The 24,980-nt window shown below is 32.0% G+C and overlaps 1 protein-coding gene and 1 pseudogene across 1 annotated transcript; one reads left to right on the forward strand and one right to left on the reverse strand.

The window, feature by feature from the left end:
* Window positions 1-54: 54 nt before the first annotated feature.
* LOC120171025 (psbQ-like protein 3, chloroplastic) lies at window positions 55-1,045 on the reverse strand. Its single transcript, XM_039178839.1, has 2 exons — window positions 324-1,045; window positions 55-244 (listed from the first exon to the last, which is right to left on the reverse strand). The coding sequence occupies exons 1-2, from the start codon at window positions 801-803 to the stop codon at window positions 149-151; spliced, it is 576 nt and encodes a 191-aa protein (XP_039034770.1). The 5' UTR covers window positions 804-1,045; the 3' UTR covers window positions 55-148.
* Window positions 916-24,758, forward strand: LOC120171049 (annotated as a pseudogene).
* Window positions 24,759-24,980: the final 222 nt, after the last annotated feature.

Here is a 24,980-nt window from a genome sequence, read left to right on the forward strand (position 1 = left end):
TCAAGGTCCTTATTCAAACTTGCTGGATGTTGTCTGTATGAACTAAATTTAGTTGAAAGAAAAAAAAAAAAAAGGAATCCCCTAGCTAACTGGGAATTGGCTTCAATAGCACAAAGAACAAGTAAAAAGAAAAACTACAAAAGTCCAGTCATAGTTTTGACAAAATATCGTTGAGAGCAAAAACAATCTTATCATAGCACTGCAAAACCTGGGATTCATCTTCATCCCTTGCTGCATAATCCAACTGAAATGTTCAAAAACCAAAATAATGAAAACCCAATCAAAATCAAAGCAAACACACAAGGGAAGAATATAATCTTTACTTTGGTAACACTGTTGAAAAGATTAGAATAAAGCTTCCTAAGTTGAGGCCTTTGATTTCCAGGTTTCCCTTGAATGATAGTATAAATATCCTGCTTCAACAATGAAGAACTCCTCCTTAACTCCTTCTGAGCTTCACGCCATGCCTTGGATTCAATTAAATCTTTGACTTTCAGTAAAGCTTTTGCATGATTTTGAATCCCATTTTCTGCTTCTTCAACAGTCTGGTCTGGTGCCACCATTCTTAGGTCAAGTTCAAGTCCACACGCACTATTCTCTTCCCTCTTCAATAGTAAAGAAGAAGCCATTGTTGCTATGAGTATGACTCCCACCCTTCTGTTCATGTTTGAGTGGATAAGCTTTTTTGCAGGCATTTCCTTGCAGTGTTTCAGCCCAGTGGGTTTTCTGTAGCTGGTGATTAAGGTTTGTGAGCAGTATGGTGGGTTATACTTTGAAACTAGAATTGGTCTTAATCCCATCATTCCTTCAAACTATACCTTGAATTTTAGATACTTGGTGTATTATTTCTGCCAGATTTGGAGAGCAATAACAGGTTAGGCCTAAGACATTTTCGACATAAAATATTGGGCAAAAATGAGAAATGGGAGTTTAAAAAGAAGCAGCAGCTGCTGGGGATATAAAACTATACTTTTGATTCGTAAGGCAAGAGCGGGGAGAAGAAATTGCAATAGGAAGAAGGTGGGGTTGGAGTTGAGTTTGAGGTTGCTGGTGATGATGATGATGATAATACTGTAGTGAATGTGACCTCTTATCCTTTCATGCTTTTGTTTTCTTCCATTGGGGAAAACTATGAGGGGAATTCGTCACAACCTTAGGTAATTTGTATGATTAATAATAGGAAAGGATTCGGATGATTATCATTTCAAACAGTAAAGATAACATTTTTGCATCAGCTCTGTATAATCCCTGCATTACAAGAGTGTACCAACAAAAGTTCTATTTATTGACCCTTATTAGAAATTTAAGTATGATATAATTTAAAAAAAAAGGTAAATTACAAATTTGTTAACTGAACTTTATTGCGTCTCCTATTTCATTCACTATACTTTAAATCTTTCAATTTTCTCACTAAACTTAATACATTAGGTTTTTTCGGTCACTTTACCGCTAAATAGTTATTGGCGTTAAAATGGGTTTATAGATACAAAATGACGTCGTTTTGGTGAAAAATTTGTATTTTAAAATAGCATGATTTTTAACGTCGCTAACTATTTAACGACTGAGTGGCCAAAATAGGAGATAATAAAGTTCAGTGACAAAAAAAACTCAATGTGTGAAGTTTAACGAGAAAATTGAAAACTTTTAAAATTCAGTCAATAAAATAGGGGAGAGAGTAAAATTCATTGAATTACCTTTAAAAAGGTATGATACCACTATAAATTTAAAATGGGAAAATAATTAAAGCAAAATTAATATATAATATATCACACAGAATATGTGAAATTTAATGTGCTTTAATTTTTTCATACCTTCATGAATAAGAAAACCAATATAGATCACAAAAAAACACATACATGGAATTCTTTTATATCTCAAAACTTGATATATATCTAAAATTTAATGTATCTCAAAATATTATTTCCATATTCTTATAAAATTTAGTGTAAACTTCAAGATTAATCACTTCCATTTTTATTTAATTAAGATTTAATCACTTTCATCTTTATTTAGTTAAGACATGGTCACTGAAGATTAACTGTTGTTATTAGACCTTTAAGGATTGTTAATGTGGCACAATAAATTTATAAAATAAAAAAGGGTAAATTACATAAATGATCATCCAGCTCAGTTGGTAGAGCACAAGGTTCTTAACCTTGAGGTCGTGGGATCGAGTCCCACGGAGGGCATTTCATAATTCGGAGGTCTCTTACGGAAGTTGCTCTCAACCTGGGAAAAAGGGACATCCATTTTTGTTTTCATCATTAAAGTTTCAAAAAAAAATTAAAACATCAAATAGGTCATTGAACAATTATTTTATATGTAATTTATTCTAAAAGTTTTTTCATTTTTTTATCAATCGAAATATTCGATTGCATCGTGTAAAAAAATTAATTTCTAATTTTTATTTTTAAAAGGTTTAAATGCATCATTGTCCCGTAAAGTATATAATTTATACCGAGTTGTCTCGTAAAATACTTTTCAAAACATTTTACTCCCTAAAGTTTAAATCATTACTTTGTTTATCCCGTATCATAAACTCAGTTAAATAACAAAATCAACAACCAATTAAAACACTCTAAGTCAACCCTTTATTTTTTTAATATTTTTATCTAAATAGAATAAAAACAAAATAAATGTAATTTACAAAATATTCCGTTAACCTCATAATTAGGTGCTAACCAATTAAAACATTCTAAATAGAATTTATAAAATTAAAAAGTTTAAATTTCATCTAAGTAAGGTTTTGAGTGCTTAGAAGATCCTTAGCGGTTTTAACTTTTGTGCAGTTGAGTTTAAAGTGCTCGATGATGGTTTACAGTGGTCGATGGTTATCCGACGTATTTATTTTTTAATATGTTTTTTTAGATGTACAATTGTGTTATATATCAACATATTATATTTAAATATATTTAAAAGAAATTGATGGAACTTATTTGAGTTAGACTCGTGGAAAACCCACTTTACTAGATCAAAAAAATAAAATATATTTCTATTAAGTATTTATATATTTTACAATTAAATTTAAATAAAAACATTTTTTATCAAATATTTAATTTCTTTATATAAAAGATGAAAATAAAAAAAATCAATTAAATAATTAAATAAATGAAAATTTTAAATACATTTATTAAATTCACAGAGGAAATTTAAAAAACTTCTAAGACGTTCCTGTCGACGTGGTTCTTCAGAGAAGAAGGAACACAATGAATTTGCTGCCAAGAATGACCTAAATACAGATGAAGAAGTTGTGCATACAACGGTTGCACAGAATGCATCAAAGTCAGAAGATTTTTGTAAAGATGCCATAGGAAGTTCTCAATTAGAAGTTGCTATTGGAAGTCATAAATATACTCTCTTTGATGACAGTGAAGACATGAATGACTCAGACTGGGAAGATGGTTCAATTCCCAAATTGGATACTGTTGTTCATTCTCCAAATGAGCGTACGAAGTGGATGACTATCGAATTTGATGAACCATCAGGTTCAGATGGGCGGGAGCCTGTTCGTTGAGCTTCTGCCAAAGATAAGGTGCATTACATTTCTTCTATTGATACTAAACATTGGATTTAGTTGATGAAAATTCTTTGCAGTTTCATGTTTTGAACTCAAAAAGATGTCTTCTTTTCCAAACAGGAATTGGCTGAACTTGTGCGTAAGGTTCACTTGCTTTGTCTACTTGCAAGATTAATTGATAATGCCTGTGATGATTCTCTTATTCAGTTTGATTTTCTGTGCCTTGTATTATGCCTCAAGACAATTGTTCGAACAGATTCCAGTTTCTGAAGAATTCTGATTGCATTGACAGGCTTCTTTACTTTCTCTACTTCCTACTAACTTATTGAAGATATCGGAGATCTCAAATATAACTGCAAATGCTTTGTCTCCTTTTGCTACTTAGGTGCGTGTTTTTTGATTTTATTTAGAGACTACTTTGATTATTTATTTAGCTATTTATGTGATTGTGGCCGACATAAAATTTGCAGTTCCATAGTAACTTCCATGTCAGAAGCTTGGTTCGTGCTGAAAGAACATTTCGTACTGCTTTGGCCATTGCTCTTGAAACTCATGAAGGGACTTCAGAAGAGGTAGTTTCATCTTGTTCTGCACCATTTTTACCTCACTACCAGCAGCCTATCCACGTTACAGTTCCAGCAGCTTCCAGCAAATGCCAGCAGCCACACATGCAAGGAGAAAGGAAAAATCATCTTCGATTCTCATTTTGTAACGATTCTTATTTTGTAAACTGGGGCTATAAAAACCCCAGAACAATATGTAAATTTTTACGAAAAAATCATCAGAATAAAAAGAGAAAATCAGAAATAAAATCACAGCAAAGGTTCTTTACATTTTAGCTTTACATTTTATTATTATCTTTTTTTCCGAAATAAAAAACAGTAAAGAGGAGTGGCTTTACCTCGTTCTTGTTTCTTCGTCGGAATTTAGGTCGCCGGCGAAACATCGGAGGAAGACTTGAGTTTTTTCAAGTCTCATGCTTGGTATTTTAGTCCCAAATCAGGACTGAAAATGTATGAAGGGGAAATGTTTTTTGTTTCGGGTTTTTGTTTGGGGTGGTCGGAAGATTGAACAGCCACCGATTTACGGTGACCGACGGCGAGATGTCACTTGGGTTGCTCGGCCGGTTGTGAAAGAGGAAGAAAGGAGAAGCTTTGGCTTCTCTCGGTTGAGGGAAAAGAAGAAGAAAATAAAAGTGACTAGGTTAGCCAAAAAGAGGGAAATAATCATATATATATCTTATGTTTTGGGTAAAATATCCTTAGGTACTCTTAGCTTACCCATATTTTATATTTTAGCCATTAGTTATAGGGTTAAATCAAATTTAAGTCATTGTATTTTTGCTGAATTTTGCGTTTTAGTTAATAGGGGATTTAATTTAATTTTTGGGGTAAATCACGCTAAAATCCTTAGACTTTTAGCTTGTTTTTATATTTAAATGACTAATTAGTGGGTTAATCACCCATAAACCATTATAGTTTAGGCGTGTTTTCCGTTTTGGTCACCAGTATTCTTTCTTTATTTTATTTTGATTTTCGCATGCTAATTTCTATTTTATTTCATGTTATTGATTAATTAATTCTGTTATTATTTTATTTTTGAATATGATGTTATAGTTTTAATTTCTTTTATTTTGGTCATGGTTTAATTTTATTTTATTATTATTATTGTCCTTTATTTTTTGATATTTTAAATTTAGTACTTTAATTATTATTATTTATTTTATTTTTATTTTATATTAATCATATGAATATATATATGAAAGGCTAATATTTTTAATATTAAGAAATGAGATGTCTTAAAGTAACTAAATGTCCTTTTCTGATATTATTAAATAAATAAAAATCCTACTTATAATATATATATATATATATATATATATATATTTACTTAAATTTTATATAAAATTTATAGGAAAAATTATTATATTTCAATGATATTTATTTATTTTTATATTAAGAAAGGAGTTGTCTTAAAGTAACTAGATGTCATTTTCTGATATTTTTAAATAAATAAATATCCTATTTATAAAAACCTAATATATATATATATATATATATATATATATATATATATATGTATGTATTCTTTAATTTTATAAAAGTTATTTTTATATATTCTCTTAGAATTTTCCTAGTAAATTTGAAATAACAGGATTATAAATTAAATATATATTCAAATTCATAAATTTCCAATAATAGAGACAATTTATAATTGATGGGCACCAATTTTGGGCGTTATAGGGGTTCTAATCGTTCCCTAAACGTAATTGACCACGAATTTTTTTTTATTACTAAAAAGAATGAATTTTGGTTAAACGCGGACCAATTTATCTTTTAAACTGATGTTTTCTTAAAAACTCTTTTAAAAGATGATATTTAAGTATTCGATCTACCTAACCCAAAAGGTTGATGGCGACCCCCAAAACAATTCCTAAAAAATCCATTTATTTATTCACATACTTTTCCAGCCAAGGAAAATTTCGTGTCCGGTCGAAAACCGATTACGACAGCTTGGCGACTCCGTTGGGGAGCTGGTCAAACCTAAGTCAATTATATATTGTCTCTATAAGTTAGAAATTAAGAATTGAATTTTATTTAATTGATGATTCTTTTGATTTCTTTTAATTTAGTTCATACTCTTGTATATTAATATTTGATTGATTGTAGGATTTAATTTTTTTTTGATGCTTTGTCAAAGGTTTGAGATTTTCTCCTCACACACAACAATTGCATTGCATAACATAAGCTCTATATTCGAGCTCTTTTCCCTTTTAAGTGGGAGTGAAAGCGACGTCTTCGTGAGAATTTATTCTCCGTGTCAGACCTAACAAGTAGCTTTCGGGGTTCATATGCTCTATGTCTTCGTGAGAATTTATTCTCCTGTCAGGCATAGGGAAATATGTGAATTGAACTCGATCCGCTTAAGTCTATAATGGACTAGGATTGAGGGTTGGACAGCCCAAGGGGGCATCAACAAGGACAATTCGAGTACCTTTACTCTTAGAATCGAAACCCTGCATATAATAAACCCTAGAAATTCACTCGATTTTAGACATTATTGACACTCTGTCCGTAGATGTACATAAAGGAGAAATAAGTTCTAATTTTTTTAATTAATTAATTAATTTATTTTTATTTTTATGCATGCAAACTAGTAATCATGCGGTTAGGTAAATTTTTCCAAACAAAGCATGGAACTAGAAAGCATGAGGTCAGGATTTAGATATCATAGAATCTTTTCTTTCCATTAATTGGTACTAACTATTTTATTTATTTATTTTTATATTTATTTTGCTCTAACTTGTTTATATTAATTTCTCTTTTGTTTGCATTACATTTGTATTGCTCAATACATTTCCAAATCATGCATTAAAACATTCATTCATTAAAATAAGGATTTTGACCGAAGTGATCTTGGTTCTTACTTGTAGCAAGAACGCTTAGCACGACAAAAGAAAATGTCTAAAGAAACTGAGGATAGGCTAGCCAAATTTGAGATAGAGCGAAAAGAGACGCAGGAAAAATTGAAGAGCAAGTTGGCACAAATTGAAGCTAATATCACAAATTCTCATATCGATCTACTGAACAATATGAAAGAAATGATTGGGAAGAATTTGGCCGCTAGAAAGAGTCTTGTTGAAAACCCCACAAATCCTCTGGGTGTTACACATGTTCACATTCCTGAGCACACCTCTATACATCAGGAAATCCAACGACCAGTTCACTTCACTGTTAAGAACCCACAATATCAGGCTGGAGCTTCGTTCCCCACTGATTGTCCTACTGCTTCTGGGTTGAAGCCAGATGAATTTTGTACTGATAATGAGATCTCTTACCCAAATGAATTAGGTTAAGAAGAAAAAACTCATCAAACGATTGAAAAATATAGAAGAGGTGATAAAATCTAGAGAGATTGTTGAGTCATTTTATGGGTTTGACGCCAAAGAGCTAAGTTTGGTCCCCGACCTGGTTATCCCACCAAAGTTCAAGGTTCCAGATTTCGAGAAGTATAATGGGACCACATGCCCTTCATATCATATCACAATGTATTGTTGTCGCATGATTGGCTATGTAAAGAATAAGGAGTCGTTGATCCACTGTTTTCAAGATAGTTTATTTGGACCTGCTTCCAAATGGTATAATCAGCTCAAACGTACTCAAATACATTCTTGGAAAGACTTATCTAAAGCCTTTTTGGGTCAATACAAGCACATGACTGATATGGCCCCTGATCAAACAATCTTGCAAAACATGAATATGAAGTGAAATGAAAGCTTTCGACAATATTCACAACGATGGAGAAACATTGCTTCTCAAGTGCATCCACTATTGACTGAAAGGGAGTTCACTACTTTGTTCATCAATACATTAAAATCTTTCTATATTAATCACATGATAGGGGTTACGACTAATAATTTCTCTGACATCATTATGTGTGGAGAAATGATAGAAATAACTATCAAGAATGGAAAGATAAGAGGCTCCAATAGTACTGACGTTGAGAGAGAAGCCAGGATCAATACAGTGAGGTCTTATTCAACTAATCATGGGACCAATTCTTATAGAATGACCCGAGAGAAGGCTCATATCGATGAAATTCCAATGACATATGAAAAACTGCTCCCATTACTAGTTCAACAGAATCTCGTGACTCCAGTTCAGTCTAAACCAAAAGAACCTCCATTTCCTGAAGGGTATGAATTTGATGCAATATGTAGCTACCACAAGGGAAGCACAGGGCATACTACTGAGAATTGTGGGGCATTAAAGTGCAAGGTTCATAATTTAATTGAATCAGGAGAATGAACATTCGAAGAATGATAGGGCAAGCCCAATAAACAAGTGGAAGTTGTTTTCTACCACTGTAGTGTCTTTCTATTTTCAGCACCTTGTTTGAACTTGTTTTTTGTTCCTTTCTCTGCCTTGTTGTGATAAATAATTTTTTGTTGCTTTTATGGTTATGAGCAAGGAATCAAGTTTTAATCTTGAATTTTTTTAGTATCAAGTAAATTAAATATTCTTTTAATTTTTCAAGAGTCGTAGATATTTGGCAAGTGGTAAAAAATTATACCTTCCAGTCCCATCCAACGCCAATTACTTGATCCTTACAAAAACCAAATACTGACACTACAATTATTTGAGACTCTGAAGTAATGTCTCTACCTATTTTTGAGACACCAAATCAGATGTTTACCTTCTTGGGTAGAGTTGATAGGTTTATAACATTCCACCATATACACGACTTCAAAAGTCACACATTTTTCCTTCCAGATAAAAAACAATCATACTGGTTAAACCAAAAGACCTCAAAAGAACCATACTTTAAATTATCCGTGAATCTTCCTACAATAAGAGACAAGATGAGGCATTATGGATCAACATGTCGAAGAGAATTTTGAGTAATTAGGGCATGCTCGAAGCAAGAAGAAAAAAAGGGGATTGAGTTAAATAATTATATCATGCATTAATTACATTGATTTCATGTAAATAAAGTTAATCCTGAATATTCAACCACATGGGGATACCTCTTTTTACAAAGACTTCTGTGTATGAAATGATTTTCTTCTAATTCAACCCTAACCAAGGATCACCCACCACATTGGGGGGCAAGGTGAAGGATATTTCCTCACAGGAATAAAGATTGTCAATCTAGTTTTATTACGAAGGCAAATCTTCATGAAATAAAGAGAGTTTTGAACTACAAGGTAGGTCAAATACAAAGTTCTTGAAGATCAAATCCAGACAAGACGAAACAATTTCTGAAATACAAGAGGAAAATGAGGTTCTCAAAGCAATTGAAGTCCTATACTCATTAATCATAAAAAAGAAGAAAAAAAAGAGAAAAAGAGAAAAAAAAGAAAAAAAGAAAAGAAAAGAAAAGAAAAAAGATGAAAAATAAAATAAACAAAAATTAAATCAAGATGGGTGACTCATTGAACCTCAAGCTACAAGGTTGATCAAGTGCAATTAGTTCAAATATTCCTATTCAACAAGAAGTGTGAGAAATGATGAAGATATGAGAAAATGGAAATGAACCAAAAAATTGACATTCTAGAAGGATCCAAAAGAAGAATGACAAATAGCAAAGCAGATCCAAGTCAAGCAAGGTAATATTAAAGGCATCAGAATGAATTTTTCATTGATTCAATTACCCTTAAACACTTTTTTGAGCCTTTTTATCCCTTTCTTTCATAACCATAAGCCCTGGACTACGTTACATACATGAAAAGTCCATTATAATCATACATGAATTTCTATGTGAAAGAGACTATCTTTATATTTCATTTCGCCTCTCAGGATTGATTTTTATTTGCAAAAATTGTTTTTTTTTTAAAAAATATTTAATGCATGATATGAAAAATGATAAAGGGGGGGGGGTTAAAGATGTAAAATTTCTAAATAACATCTTGAAACCAAAAGGGAGAATTCGAGTTGAAAACCTGAAAAGGCGGCTCTAATATCGGAATGGTGCAACAACAACATAAGACACGATCTTAAGCTCTTGATGAAGCACCGCACATCCCAAATACATTCCTGAGATTCTGAAATCAAGAAGTATCTCTATAAGATGAATACAACAACCATTTCTTCAAGTCAGAGAAAGCTCAAAGAGACATATATGCTAGAATAACCTGAGAGACCTTACTTTACCAGAATCAACCTACACCTTAAATCAATCAATAATTTTGACATTTTCCATAGGACTATGATTTTTTTATTTAAAAGTTTAGTTGATTTATTTGATATTCATTAAATTCATGTTTTATAATTTGATTCAATTGTGAACCTATAATGGGCAATACTTTACAAAATTCTTTCATTATTCGATAAAGAAATGAGGAAAAACATTTTCAAACAGGATAGTCTCAAATGAGAAATATTCTTGAAGCAAGTTGTTGCCTATTCTACCTCTATTGCAGAAAAAGAATAAACGAGGCTAGAATGATGAAGCATTTCACATTCTTGAAAGCAAGTGATCCAAGAAGCCAGAAACCTAGAGAACTAAACTTGTAACACTATCTTGTGACATTAACAACAACCTGATAAGAAGAAGATGGTCACATCATTCAGAAGATGCACATATCTCAGACATTTCTGTCAGAAATATTAATCACTTCTTAAGTTTGTGACAACATGAAGATAATTCCTCAAATTACTTAATAATAACACTGTTGTTTAGTGACACCAGCATGAGAGTATTCAAGATAAACAAATTTGGGGCACGAATAATGCCACTAATAACCTCAATGGGGCATTAGCAAAATTGGACCTCGCGGGGACCATGAGATTCAAATCAAACAAACATTGAGAGTAAGCCTTATAGTTTAGAATATTGGGGCATTTTGAAGGCCCAAGACATATCCATGTGGGATATCTTGAAGGCCCATTTCAAACCAGAAATAGAATATTAAGACATTTTGAATACCTAATTCAAACATAAATGATCTATGTGGGGCATTTTGAAGGCTCACGGCAATATGAATATTTGGGCATTCTTGGAGGCTCATCTTAGCAAGAAGTAATGTTGAACGCATTTTTAACATCTGTATCAGCAAATGTTGAGGCATTTTAAAGGCCACTTCTTACAGATCCATGTGGGGCATTTTGAAGGCCCATATCAGTATAAAAAAACGTTGGGCATTTTGAAGGGCCACATCAGTATGAATATTTGGGCATTTTTAGCAAGAAGCAAATGTTGGGGCATGCTGAAAGCCTATTTCAACTCGAAATGATCCATGTGAATAATTTTGAAAGCTCACAACAATATGAAAATTTGGGGAATTTTGAAGGCCCATTTCAGAAAAAAATGACCCATGTGGGGTATTTTGAAGGCATTTTGAACATTCATATCAGCAAATACTGGGGCATACTGAATACCCACATCATCATGTGTTAAGATCATTAACTTGAGCAAATATTTCCAATGATATAGAAAGTTATGAAGAATGAAAATGGTGAAACAGTAACAGTGGAACTGATTATACATATTTACTTTGTTCATCATACAGTTGAATTATTCTAGTCATTTGATGCTGGTAAGCAAAGCATCCCATTTGTATTCCCACTGAGTTTTGTTCTCAAGTGGTCTTGTGACATCATACAAAAGTTTAAACACTATGAAAGAGCTTCACTGACGAGAATTAAAGCAGAAGCCACATGAAAGGATGAATGTGTTGTCAAATGTTTTACGAACATCTGGGCAGAAACCACAGGAAAGGATGATTGTGTTGTCAAATGTTTTATGAACATCTTTGCAGAAGCCACAAGAAAGGATGAATGTGTTGTCAAATATTTCACGAACCAGAGATTATAGTGTTGAACAAATGTTGCAATCATGTGGTGTTTCCATTTGTTAAACCAAGATGAAGTTTGACTTCTTCGACCCCAAGGTTAGAAGTTAGATATGATGAAAAGTTATTTCCACAGAAGGGAAGGTGAAATTTTAACAACAATAAACTAGTGGAGCCAACTAAGATTGAACAATATATGTTGTTAAATATCTCGACATGATATGATCTGAATGCCTTGTTTGAGATCTGATTAGATGTGGATACATGAAAGGAATTAGGATAAATCCTCATTATGATGTGTTTTAAGAGTCAAATCAGAACATATATTGTTCTCCTAATTAATCTCTGTTGAGTTAGATATATCTACATCTACATTCTTCAAAGATGATAGATTCTCTTCAAAGATGATAAATTCTCTCTTCAAAGATGATATATTCTCTTTTTAAAGATGAAAGCTCTATTGGATTTCTACACAAGTCCAAGCAAAGAAAGTTGGTGTATCCACGATAAAATGGGACAACAAGGTTGTAATTCTAATTACGACAAGAAGCCCATAAATGAAACATTTCTTCTGAGACTTTAATGAAACAAAGAAGACACAAAGATGCAAGTGGATCATATGGTTCATCAGAAATACCAGCCTAAAATGACATTTTGGCTAAGTAAAGGAAGGCTGAGTTCACCACTTTGAAGTCAAATAAAGATGGATTCAACATTCATGCATTCATAAGAACATCATTTGCATAATAGAAAATGCATTACATTGATACATTTGATTGCATTCAAACATGAAGTTTTATAGGTTTTCATATGAAAAAAGAAGATTCATGATGGAAAAAACCTTACAAGTGTAAGGTAGAATTCAAGCCTCAAGTACATGAATCATGCAAACATATGAAGAATAGATGGATACAATCCATAAATGAAGTATTATTTTGAAGTTGGCGCATGTTACCCAACTAAAAAGTTATTTCGAAAAATGAGAAAATAATTTCCAAAGTTTCTCATTTAATCTTTTCTGAAAATGAAATTGTTGAATAGTAAGAAAACAATTTCCAAAGTTTCTTACTTAGTAAACTATTTCCCAAATTTGTAAGTCCTACGGGCCATCCATAAGACCTTTAGTGCATGATGTTTTCAAATAGCAATTTATCTCACTTGAGATTATTTTTCTTAAAACAAATTGTTTCTCGCTAGAGAAAGTTTCACTTGAAATATCAATTTATCTCACTTGAGATTATTTTTCTTAAAACAAACTGTTTCTTGCTAGAGAAAGTTTCACTTGAAATAGCAATTTATCTAACTTGAGATTGTTTTTCTTAAAACAAACTATTTTTCGCTGGAGAAAGTTTCACTTGAAATAGCAATTTATCTCACTTGAGATTGTTTTTCTTAAAACATTTGAATGAGTTCATATTCTGAAGAACTCGGCTGAAGAGGAAGAAGGAGTTCATAATCTGAAGAACTCGTCTGAAGAGGAAGAAGGAGTTCATAGTATGAATAACTCATCTGAAGAGGAAGAAGGAGTTCATAGTCTGAAGAACTCATATGAAGAGCAAGAAGGAGTTTATAATATGAAGAACTCGTCTGAAGAGGAAGAAAAAGTTCATAATCTGAAGAACTCATCTGAAGAGGAAGAAAAAGTTCATAGTCTGAAGAACTTATTCAACCTTTTGCTTGACTTTATCGCAGAAGGAGATAGAGCAACAAAATATTTCCAGAAAGGAGTTCATAATCTGAAGAACTCATCTAAAAAGGAAGAAGAAATTCATAATATGAAGAACTTGTAACCTTAGCTCGATTCATCGTAGAAGGAGATAGATCAACATCAACATTTCTATACAGGAGTTCATAATCTGAAGAACTCATCTAAAGAGGAAGAAGAAGTTCATAATCTGAAGAACTTGTTCAACCTTAGCTCGATTCATCGCAGAAGGAGATAGATCAACATTAACATTTCCAGAAGGAGTTCGTAATGAGAAGAACTCATTTGAAGAGAAAGAAGAAGTTCATAATCTGAAGAACTTATTCAACATTTTGCTCAAATCTATCCCAAAAGGATATAGATCATCATTCCCAATGGAAAAGTTCATAATAAGAAGAACTTGTCCGAAGTGAGAGAAAAATTCATAATGAGAAGAACTTATAGCTCAGAAGTTTGAATAATTCAAGCTAAAAATGGTGCTTTATGGCTTTGCTCCATTCATGTTCCAGAGCAACGAGCAAAGAAGGGCAGCTGTAATAACCATTCCACGCATACCAACAGCAGCCACACATGCAATGAGAAAGGAAAAATCATCTTTTCTTATCATTTTGTAAACTGGGGCTATAAAAACCCAAGAACAATATGTAAATTTTTACAAAAAAATCATTAGAATAAAAAGAGAAAATCAGAAATAAAATCATAGCAAAGGTTCTTTACATTTTGTTTTTACTTTTTTTAGCTTTACATTTTATTATTATTATCTTTTTTCCGAAATAAAAAAACAGCATGTTAATAATAATATAAAAAAACAGTAAAGAGGAGTGGCTTTACCTCATTCTTGTTTCTTCGTCGGAATTTAGGTCGCCGATGAAACATCGATTGAAACATCAGAGGAAGACTTGAGTTTTTTTAAGTCTCATGCTTGGTATTTTAGTCCCAAATCGGGACTTAAAATATATGGAGGGGAAATGTTTTTTTTTTGTTTCGGGTTTTTGTTTGGGGTGGTCGAAAGATTGAACGGCCACCGATTTACGGTGGCCGACGGTGAGATGTCACTTGTGTTGCTCGGCCGGTTGTGAAAGAGGAAGAAAGGAGAAGATTTGGCTTCTCTCGGTTGAGAGAAAAAAAGAAGAAAATAAAAGTGGCTAGGTTAGCCAAAAAGAGGGAAATGATATATATATATATATATCTTAGGTTTTGGGTAAAATATCCTTAGGTACTCTTTGCTTACCCATATTTTATATTTTAGTCATTAGTTTTAGGGTTAAATCAAATTTAAGTCCCTGTATTTTTGCCGAATTTTGTGTTTTAGTTAATAGGGGATTTAATTTAATTTTTTGGGTAAATCACGCTAAAGTCCTTAGACTTTTATCTTGTTTTTATATTTAAATTACTAATTAGTGGGTTAATCACCCATAAACCATTCTAGTTGAGGCGTGTTTTCTATTTTGGTCACCAATATTCTTTATTTTATTTTGATTTTTCGTATGCTAATTTCTATTTTATTTCATGTTATTCATTAATTAATTCTGTTATTATTTTATTTTTGAATATGATGCTATAGTTTTAATTTCTTTTATTTTGGTCATGGTTTAATTTTATTTTATTATTATTATTGTCCTTTATTTTTTGATATTTTAAATTTAGTACTTTAATTATTATTATTTATTTTATTTTTATTTTATATTAATCATATGAATATATATATGAAAGGATAATATTTTTAATATTAAGAAATGAGTTGTCTTAAAGTAACTAGGTGTCCTTTTATGATATTATTAAATAAAATAAAAATTCTACTTATAATATATATATATATATATATATATATATATATACACTTAAATTTTATATAAATTATTTATAGGAACAATTATTATATTTTCATTAATATTTATTTATTTATTGTATTAAGAAAGGAGTTGTCTTAAAATAATTAGATGTCATTTTCTGATATTTTTAAATAAATAAATATTCTATTTATAAAAACCTAATATATATATATATATTCTTTAATTTTATAAAAGTTATTTTTATATATTATCTTAAAATTATCCTAGTAAAGTTGAAATAATAGGATTATAAATTAAATATATATTCAAATTAATAAATTTCTAATAATAGAGACAATTTATAATTGATGGGTACCAATTTTGGGCGTTATAGGGGTGCTAATCCTTCCCTAAACGTAATCGACTACAAATCCTTTTTTATTACTAAAAAGAATGAATTTTGGTTAAACACAGACCAATTTATCTTTTAAACTGATGTTTTCTTAAAAACTCTTTTAAAAGATGATTTTTAGGTATTCGACCTACCTAACCCAAAAGGTCGATGGCGACTCCCAAAACATTTCCTAAAAAATCCATTTATTTATTCACATACTTTTCCAGCCAAGGAAAATTTCGTGCCCGGTCGAAAAGCAGTTACGACAACATGAGTTGAATTTATTATTTTATTGTTTTTCATTGTAGCTAATGAAGTATAGGATAAAAAGTTACCTTTACAGAATCTTCTTTGTTTTGCTGAATGTCATAGTGTGCACTTATGCATGATAGAGCAGAATTGGCTGGTGTGATCAACTCTTTTTATGGAAATACTATAATTTATGATACATCTATGCGCTATGTAACACCCCAACCCGTACCCGACCCGGATATGAGTATGAGATGTCACATTGACTTTTTAAAACAATATTCTTACAAAATATCAAACATTTGAACTTATATTAAGAAAATACAATAAATACTATTAAATTATGCTTCATTATAAAAATTTAAGTCAAAAACTTATTTATGAACAGTACTATACGGTATGAACAGTATCGTAAACATTACTGTGAACAGTACCATGAACAATGAAAACTTTCGAATATAAATTGTGTATCGATGCACTTCTACAGTACTACTACAGTAACTTCCGTAAAAATACATATAAATTCATAAAAACTTAAGCTTCCATCCGTATAAAAATTACCATTTACATATACACGTTTAAAACATTACAAAACTCAATCAGAGCATAAATACTTAATTTATCGACTTTGTTTACATGCCAACCATTATCATTCTTACAAAATACATATTATACATTTTTTTCTGATATGATCTTTGGAAAGGAGGAACTGACCTGTCTTGCATAACTTTTATCAATCTTCTTCTTCTCGAAACCTACATGTGAAACAATCACACGCTAAGTCATAGACTTAGTGAGGCATATAAAACATATAATAAAACTTTAGAACATTTCATATAATAAAATGCATACATGTACATATACCATCATCATCATAATCTCTATTTATCATATGATTTTGTACTTATCATTTCTGTATATCATATAAAACACATAACATCATATAATTCATGTAACATATTTTACATCACCAAAACATATACATCATATATATTGTATTTGTTATTGTCTCTTTATTAGCCCATGTACATTTTTGAGAACTTAAGGTATTCGAGTACATTGAGGTTGTGCACAAATGCTATCACCACAGCTCGTATAAATTGCACCGAAGTACCACATAGAATTTGCACCGAAGTGCCGCGTAGAAATGTGTCATAGTGCCATATAAGATTGTCCATAAGGACCACATATAAATTCCTTAAGAATCATATGCATATACCAAGGATCAAATAAGTGTCTCAAAAGACCTCATACATGCTCCAAAGAATACATATACAAGGACCACATAGAATTGTCCCGAAGGACCGCGTAGACCCTCTACTCTTGGCATGCCAACTATACCTATAGCTCTCGTATAATATAACATGGGCGTTTTTCTTATGCTTCATAAATTCATGTTCTCATATCATTGCTCTTATGATCACATATTTCTTTTCTCTTCTGTCACATATCACATGTGCATATAATCATGTAGTTTACTTTCATGTAATTCATGTCACTTTTCATATGATTTCATGTTCATATTCCACATAGCTCATAGAATAACATGTCAGACATAGCTCATGTATAATGATGCATATAACATATAATCAAGTAGGTCATGTCACATAAAAATAACATATAAACTTATATAAGCTCATGTCTCAGGGTTCTTTCACATAGTTCACTATCACACTTTATATCATATCTTATAATAGATTCATATTATCACTTATTTCCTTTATACCTATTTACCATCACATTAACATGTACTCACACATATCATTTAAAATATACACTCATAAGAATCACCTCAATCATATAACATTTTAGGAGTTACTTCTTACCATAGTAACTTCGTCACTGGCTCCTCGCAAGCCAATGTTTGATTAATAACATAAGTACAATTAAATTGCACTCACCTTAGCCTTGCTTTGATTCGATCCTAATTCTTTTATTGTTCCGGAACTTGTTTAGGCTCAATATCTACATAAACATAAATTCTGATACGATTATCAAAAGCCTAAACCTTATAACTTGATGTTAATAACTCAAGCTAATTTAATTAACCAAAATTCCATTTTTCCTTTAGGGGTATATCGATGCACTATGGGTGCATCGGTACACAAAATAGCTTCAAAATTCCTATGCATCAATGCCTACCAGTGTGCATCGATGCACACTGAATAATTTCTGGAAATTTACCCTTGATGCATCAGTACATGTTGAATGTGTACCGATGCACACTAGTCCAGAATTCCCATTTATGCACGTAAATTACTTCCTTCTAATTTAATTATGCCATATTTCAACCCGTTTCATATCCTTAACTCACATACACATGCTTAAACTCATTTATATCCATTTATCTCATCTTTAACCTCAAAATTCCATCTTTCATGTGGAAATCAATAATCATACCAAATTTCCAAGATGCTCTAAATCCAATTCTATCACTTCATATCTCTTAATTAAGTTGATGACAAGTCAAATTTAGTTTCCAATTCAACTTATCAACTCTTTTCCAAAAAATCACTTAAAAACCCATTTTCTTTAATCTTTCATAGCTTCTTAATCTTTTGATTTTAAGACAACTTAAGCTTTTCTTAAGCTTAAGTATCATCTAAGGATCATAACCCAACCTTTAATTCAACAAATAATCAACTAATTAAGAAACTCACATTTGCTTGGAGCTTCACGTTGGAGAAGAGAAGAAGATGAAAAAGAGAATTGTCTGAAACTTGTTTTCCCAAAACATATGCTCCACATGGGTATTATAATACCCATTAATTATTATTTAATTATTTTCTTTGTTCAATGACCTATTTGCCCTTTGACTCTTTCAATAATTACCAATAACCCTTCAGATATTGTAACACCCATAACCCGTATAATTATACCTATACAGATTATAGATGTTATCTGGATTTCTAAATCCATTTCCAATTTTCTATTGCGATTTAAAATTTATTTTCTTAAAATGGTAAGTGATATTATAAAAATATCATGTCATAAAAATTAAGTTTTGTTGTAAAGAATTTAATTCAAAATATTTTTTTATGAATAGTGGACAGTGGCGATGAACAGTAGGGGAATCGGTTCCCTGTTGGGGGGAATCAGTACCCCAAAATCATTTTGAAAATTTTGCTTAAAAACGTAATTACTGTTCATGCTACAGTAACTTCCGAAAATACATATAAATTCACAAAAATTAACCTTTCATCACTATAAAAATTTCCAAAATTTATTCAACAAATAAATTGATCATTTTCAAATTACATGCCACTATCTAAAATCAAATTCTATCTTAGGATGTCTTACTGATATTAAAACAGTTAACAGTGCAATACAATTAATGCATGATTTTCAATGTCAAAAATCAATTTCCATAAAATCATTTTACTAACATATCCAATATTTTACCATGATCAAAATAATATAAAATCTCTTACTATTTATCCCATAAGCTCGTAAGATTATTTTACCAAACTACTTGCCATTTAAATTCCATAAGCCGTAAGCTTATTTTATCAATATACTTGTCATTATTCATAAGCTCGTAAGCTTATTTGCATACTTACCATTTATTAACCATTAAACCATAACTCATAGCCCATAGTATAACTGTATGAGGAACCCGATATAGGAGTCAATTATTGCACCGAAGTGCTGAGGTCGGGATTTACCCACCTAGTACACTGTAGTGTTTGTACCGTGTCTTCACTAGACACTAAGGCCTGCATTATGTGCCTTCTCTAGACACTCTAGTGCTACCTAATATTGCAGCTGCTAGACTCTATGGCATGCCATTAATACCACTGATCCTCAATAACATATTTGGGCATATAATCAATTTTATTTAATCCATCCATGGCAAAGTATATTATCATAATTTAGCAATGGGGCAGTTCATACCCGAAAACATTCATGGTAAAATATCATATTTCTCATAATCAAAGCATTATAATTTCATCCAATGACATCTCAATGTCATGTCAATTTATAAAAATGACATAATAAAATGCTGTTATAAACGAGGTCGACTTATCGCAAGGCTTCCCGATGATGTAATAAAAATGACATAATAAATGCTGTTATAAACGAGGTCGACTTATCGCAAGTCTTCCCGATGATGTATAAAATCCATATATATTTAATGCATGTATTGCACTCACCTTGACACTTTATATCTACAAAATATTTGTGCCTCACTATTGTCCACAATCTACCCTTTTTATACTTGACTTGCTTCAATTGCAAATCAACAATGATCTGTATAAATCACAAATTTATAACAATACATATGTTAGTATTGTACTAACATAAACATATCCCAAAATAATTCTATAGCATACTTCAAACTCATTTCCACCAAATAATTCAGTACTTATTAATTCCTTTTAACATTGGAACCCACTTGTCCATTTTACTCAAAATAGTCCTTCACCATTTTATCACTTAGACTCTTAATACCAAAAATTCCAGTACCCATACAAAGGCATAATTAAAATAAACACTCCCAACAATTCAAAATTTGTATTACAATCACCAAACATTCTAAAATTTCCATAATCCGACAACTTGCACCGCCTTTAAAGAATCAATATTTTATATTGATATACACACTGTAATTTAATTACGTTTCTTCCGTTGAAAACTAGACTCGAATAATAATTTATCCATATAAAGAACTTCTTCTAATTCATTATGTACAATTTATGGTGAATTTTCAAAGTTGACCAATAGAATCTATTTTGCATAATCTGCTGTCCGATTTTTCTGACATTTCCTTGGTTAAAAATTCATATCTCTTTGTATACACCTTGAAATTGATTCCCGTTTGTTTTAAACGAAACTAGATCAATATATGAACATAATATATAAAAATACTCTCGAAATTAATTTTATATAATTTCTGGTAAATTTTTGAACCTACTACCAAATTCAAAATCCAAACTGTTTTCTTTAACTTCATTCTTAGGCTCTTCATCAATTCTTACAACCAATTCTTTAAAATCACTAACTCTTCAAACCTATAACACAAGAACCCCTTTCATCAACTCAAGATGAACTTGAACAACCAACAAGATTATCATGCATATTGGTACCAAATGATAGCGTTTTTCCCATATAACAATTTCCTATTTTCTGTATACTCAAAATCCTAAGGAAATTGCTTGAAAATGAAATTAAAGCTTGCTCTTACCTTGGAAGAAGCTCACGTCTGGTTTTGGAGAAGAAGATGAGAAAATTTTGTTGAAATGTAGAGACATATCATATTAATTTACCTTAAATTCCACTTAAATGAATAAAATATTCATTTAATTGGGATAAGACCAAATCACCCTTAATGAATCTTCTTAATTACCATAAAACCATGACAACTCATCCTTATCATATTTCAAAGTCAAAGCTACCATAAAACCATGACAATTCATCCTTATCATATTTCAAAGTCAAAGATGAATTATTTTGACTATTAATTCCGAAATTCCCCTTGAATTTTTAAAATTTGTGTTTTAGTCTCTAAATTCCACTGTTTCGATTAAATCTAAAAAAATTGCACAATTCAAACCCAAATTTCTCTGATCTAAAACCCACTCTCAAGAGTAAACATCTATTATGGAATAAAATTCTTTTTAGGAAATTATCACTTAATTCCCTAAACATTTTCCCAAATTTCTACTTTGACCATCAAACTTTCAAAATATGCATTTTGGCCATTATCTAAATTTTTGGGTCTTACAGATATTATTTTTAAATAAATCATTGAACTTTTCAACTTTTCCACTTTAATCACTAAATTCTGAAATTTTACAATTTAATCACTAACCCGTAGTTAAGGATGTTACAGGCTACATGTCACATAAGAATCCTTATAACAGCTATATTGATGAGTACTCACAGGTTGTTTTCTTGTAGATTGCAGCTTTATCTGTGGCATTGTCACATAAGAATCCTTATAACAGCTATATTGATGAGTACTCACAGGTTGTTTTCTTGTAGATTGCAGCTTTATCTGTGGCATTATTCAGAGCTTTGAAGTTTACAGCACGGTATTGATGAGCCTTCTTTTTGGTCTTGGACAGTGTGCTCTTTTCTTTGTTGTTGTGCAGTCGTTTGTAAAGTTGTTTACGGTGTCAATCTTTTCCGTTCAAAGTCCAGATTGTAGAGTTGGTTGAGGTAAAACAATGCTCATTCTCATGTTATTCATATAACCTCTTTCAGGTTTGTGTCCATTTTGGATGTTGCCTCCTTAAAACCTGAGGCTGATAAATATGAAACTTCAAGCCAAGAGGGAGACAGAGTGGGTGGAGGGATATTCAGAACTTCAACATTGATGGTGGCTAATCCAAAGGAGCTTCTGTTGCTGCTTCTCCAGTTAAATCATTCCCATGTAGTGAGAAAGATCATCGTGGGAGTTCACAAAGAAGTAAGGGTGTCTGCTCAACGGGCAGTACCACTCAATCCAGATGTTCTACTTCTGTTGATGAATTGACTGATGGAAAATCAATCTGTAATGTGACTGATGGAAAATCAATCTGTAATGTGCAGTCGGATACATCTTGACAGTCAGTTCCTTTGAATTCTCAGGGGTTGAAGAGGAAAGGGGATTTTGAGTTTGAGATGCAGTTGGCAATGGCTATTTCAGCTACTAATGTTGAAACTCAAGAAAACATTCATGGGTCATCAGATGTGAAAATATTAAATGGTAATAACTCATTAGAAGCATCTACGCCTACAAAGAGATGGAAAAGGATCGAAAGAGCAGAATCTGCTTCTTTCTCCCAAGGACTTTCTACATCACTTGGATCAAGAAAAGTAGGGTCTCCACTGTTTTGGGCAGAAGTGTACTGTGATGGTGAGAACTTGACTGGGAAGTGGGTGAATGTGGATGCTGTGAATGCTATTATAGATGGAGAGCAGAAAGTAGAAGATGCAGCTGCTTCATGCAAAACATCGTTGAGATATGTAGTTGCGTTTGCAGGCAGTGGGGCTAAAGACATGACCCGCAGGTTTTGATTCCTTCCAAGTTACACGTTTGCATTTTAGATTGGGATGCATGTGGCATTCTAAGAGATAGAATTTTGGTAATTGTTTGCTGTGTTATATATATATATATATCTTCTAATTCATTCTTTTGAAGTTTTCATCTATTTCAGTTCAAATGACATTCTGACTACTTTGCTGCTCTTAATGGATAAAGTTAGATCCTCAATGGACCTCTCTTTTTGAATTGCATGCAATGTTATATGAGTGATATTGCATCATTCAGAATGATCTAATTACTATTTAAGTTGGTGAAAGAAAATCATTCATGGGCTAATACCTTTTTTAGAATCACGTCTATATGTTTGATGTGGAAGCAAATTCGTGCTGATTTAAATATGTTTTGATCCTTGGAAAGTTCCTTGAGAAGATGAAGTTGACATCGGTCGTTTTAGATTAGGTACAACTAAATACCTTCAAACTTGTTATGCGTCTAACACTAGGATCAAAATGGGATACATGAGTGAGTTGGTTAAGTGTGAGAAAGCTTAGAGCAACCTCACCGTCCCAAAACTTGGTACCTTTACATTGTCTTAGAGAAGAAAATGACTATAAGGATGGAGTTAGTAAAGTAATTAGGAACAAATGTGTAAAAATAAACTTAGTATCTTGTTAAAAATATTGGGTTAGGATTGTACTAAAAAAGACTAAATTTTATTAGATGCTAGAATTTTTTTTATGCCCGAATTAGCTAAACTATCTGCTTCCCCATTAATACATCTCTTAACAAGCCTAGTTATTACATTGAATTCTATCACTGTCTTAGCAATTGCTTTAACCAAATGAACATAGAGAACCGGGCATGTCTCGGATTGTTAATCCACTTCAACGCAATTGAGGAATCACTCTCTAAAATAAGACTCCCCTAATCCCTCCACACCGAATTCAAAAATAAATCTAAACCAGCTTGAATTGCTTTGATCTCGGCAAGGATCGGGGGGCCTAGTCCGGACGCTTTTGAGAAAAACCCAACATCTAACTTTCAGCATCCTTGAGCACACCACCAATATCACTGCACCTCCAGTCAAAATTAACAGCCCATCCACATTCACTTTAAAGAATCTCGGGGGGGGGGGGGATGCCACTGTGGTTTAGTCAAAACAATCTTCAAAGGGGAACGATGCAAATCAGCCAAGGTTAAGTCCCCCAGAAGGTAATCAAGAGGGATAGTGATATTTGAGTCCTTAGCCAACAACCGTGAAGCCACCCTATACCTAACCAAATAGAACAGATGTTAGAAAATATGAATACTGCAAAATATTATCTTTAGCATTGACAAGAAAATAATAAAATAGGACTGGGGGATTAGTATTTATCAGAAAAGCTCTCAGATGTTTTTGCCTACCACCCAGTTAGTTGGCCATGAAAGGGATTTCGTTTACTTTTTATTTTATTACCAATTGTATTTGCTAATACATTTATAGTACAGGTATTGCATGAAGTGGTACAAAATAGCCCCAAAACGAGTTAATCCACTTTGGTGCGATTCCGTGCTGGCACCTATGAGGCAGTTAGAGTCTGGGGCAACTGGGGGTACAATTAATTTGAAAAAGCTCCATAATAATACCTCAGATGAGCAGGAGAAAATCAAAGCATCTGAATATTCAGGTGATAGTCGTTCGAACCATGTTATGTTAACTGAGAGATCATGTCAAGAAACTTCCACAGAATTCGGTTGTAAGATCGAAGTTGAATCTTCTGTAAAGGACTCTTTTGTTACCACCAGGAGCTCTCTGGAAGATATGGAACTCGAAACTAGGTCACTAACTGAGCCCCTTCCCACTAATCAGCAGCTATAGTGGTTGCTTGGTCCAATCAATGTAGTTCTTAGAAGTTTCCAGCCTAGATGTGCTTTTCTAACTTTCTTCCATACTTCACAGGCCTATAAAAATCATGCATTGTATGCACTTGAAAGATGGCTTACCAAGTATCAGATTCTACATTCTAAAGGTCCTATTCTTGGTTTCTGCTCTGGTCATCCAGTTTATCCTCGTACCTCTGTGCAAATTCTCAAGACAAAA

The sequence above is a fragment of the Hibiscus syriacus genome, unplaced genomic scaffold (genome assembly GCF_006381635.1).
Source record: "Hibiscus syriacus cultivar Baekdansim isolate YM2019G1 unplaced genomic scaffold, ASM638163v2 tig00111810_pilon, whole genome shotgun sequence".
Taxonomy (NCBI): domain Eukaryota; kingdom Viridiplantae; phylum Streptophyta; class Magnoliopsida; order Malvales; family Malvaceae; genus Hibiscus; species Hibiscus syriacus.

What these genes read in the sequence shown, in the direction of transcription:
- LOC120171025 (XM_039178839.1), bottom strand. Translation starts at nt 803, where the DNA reads ATGATGGGATTAAGACCAATTCTAGTTTCAAAGTATAACCCACCATAC. An exon ending in TTTTCAACAGTGTTACCAAA is followed by an intron (nt 245 to 323) that starts GTAAAGATTATA and finishes TGAACATTTCAG; the next exon opens with TTGGATTATGCAGCAAGGGA.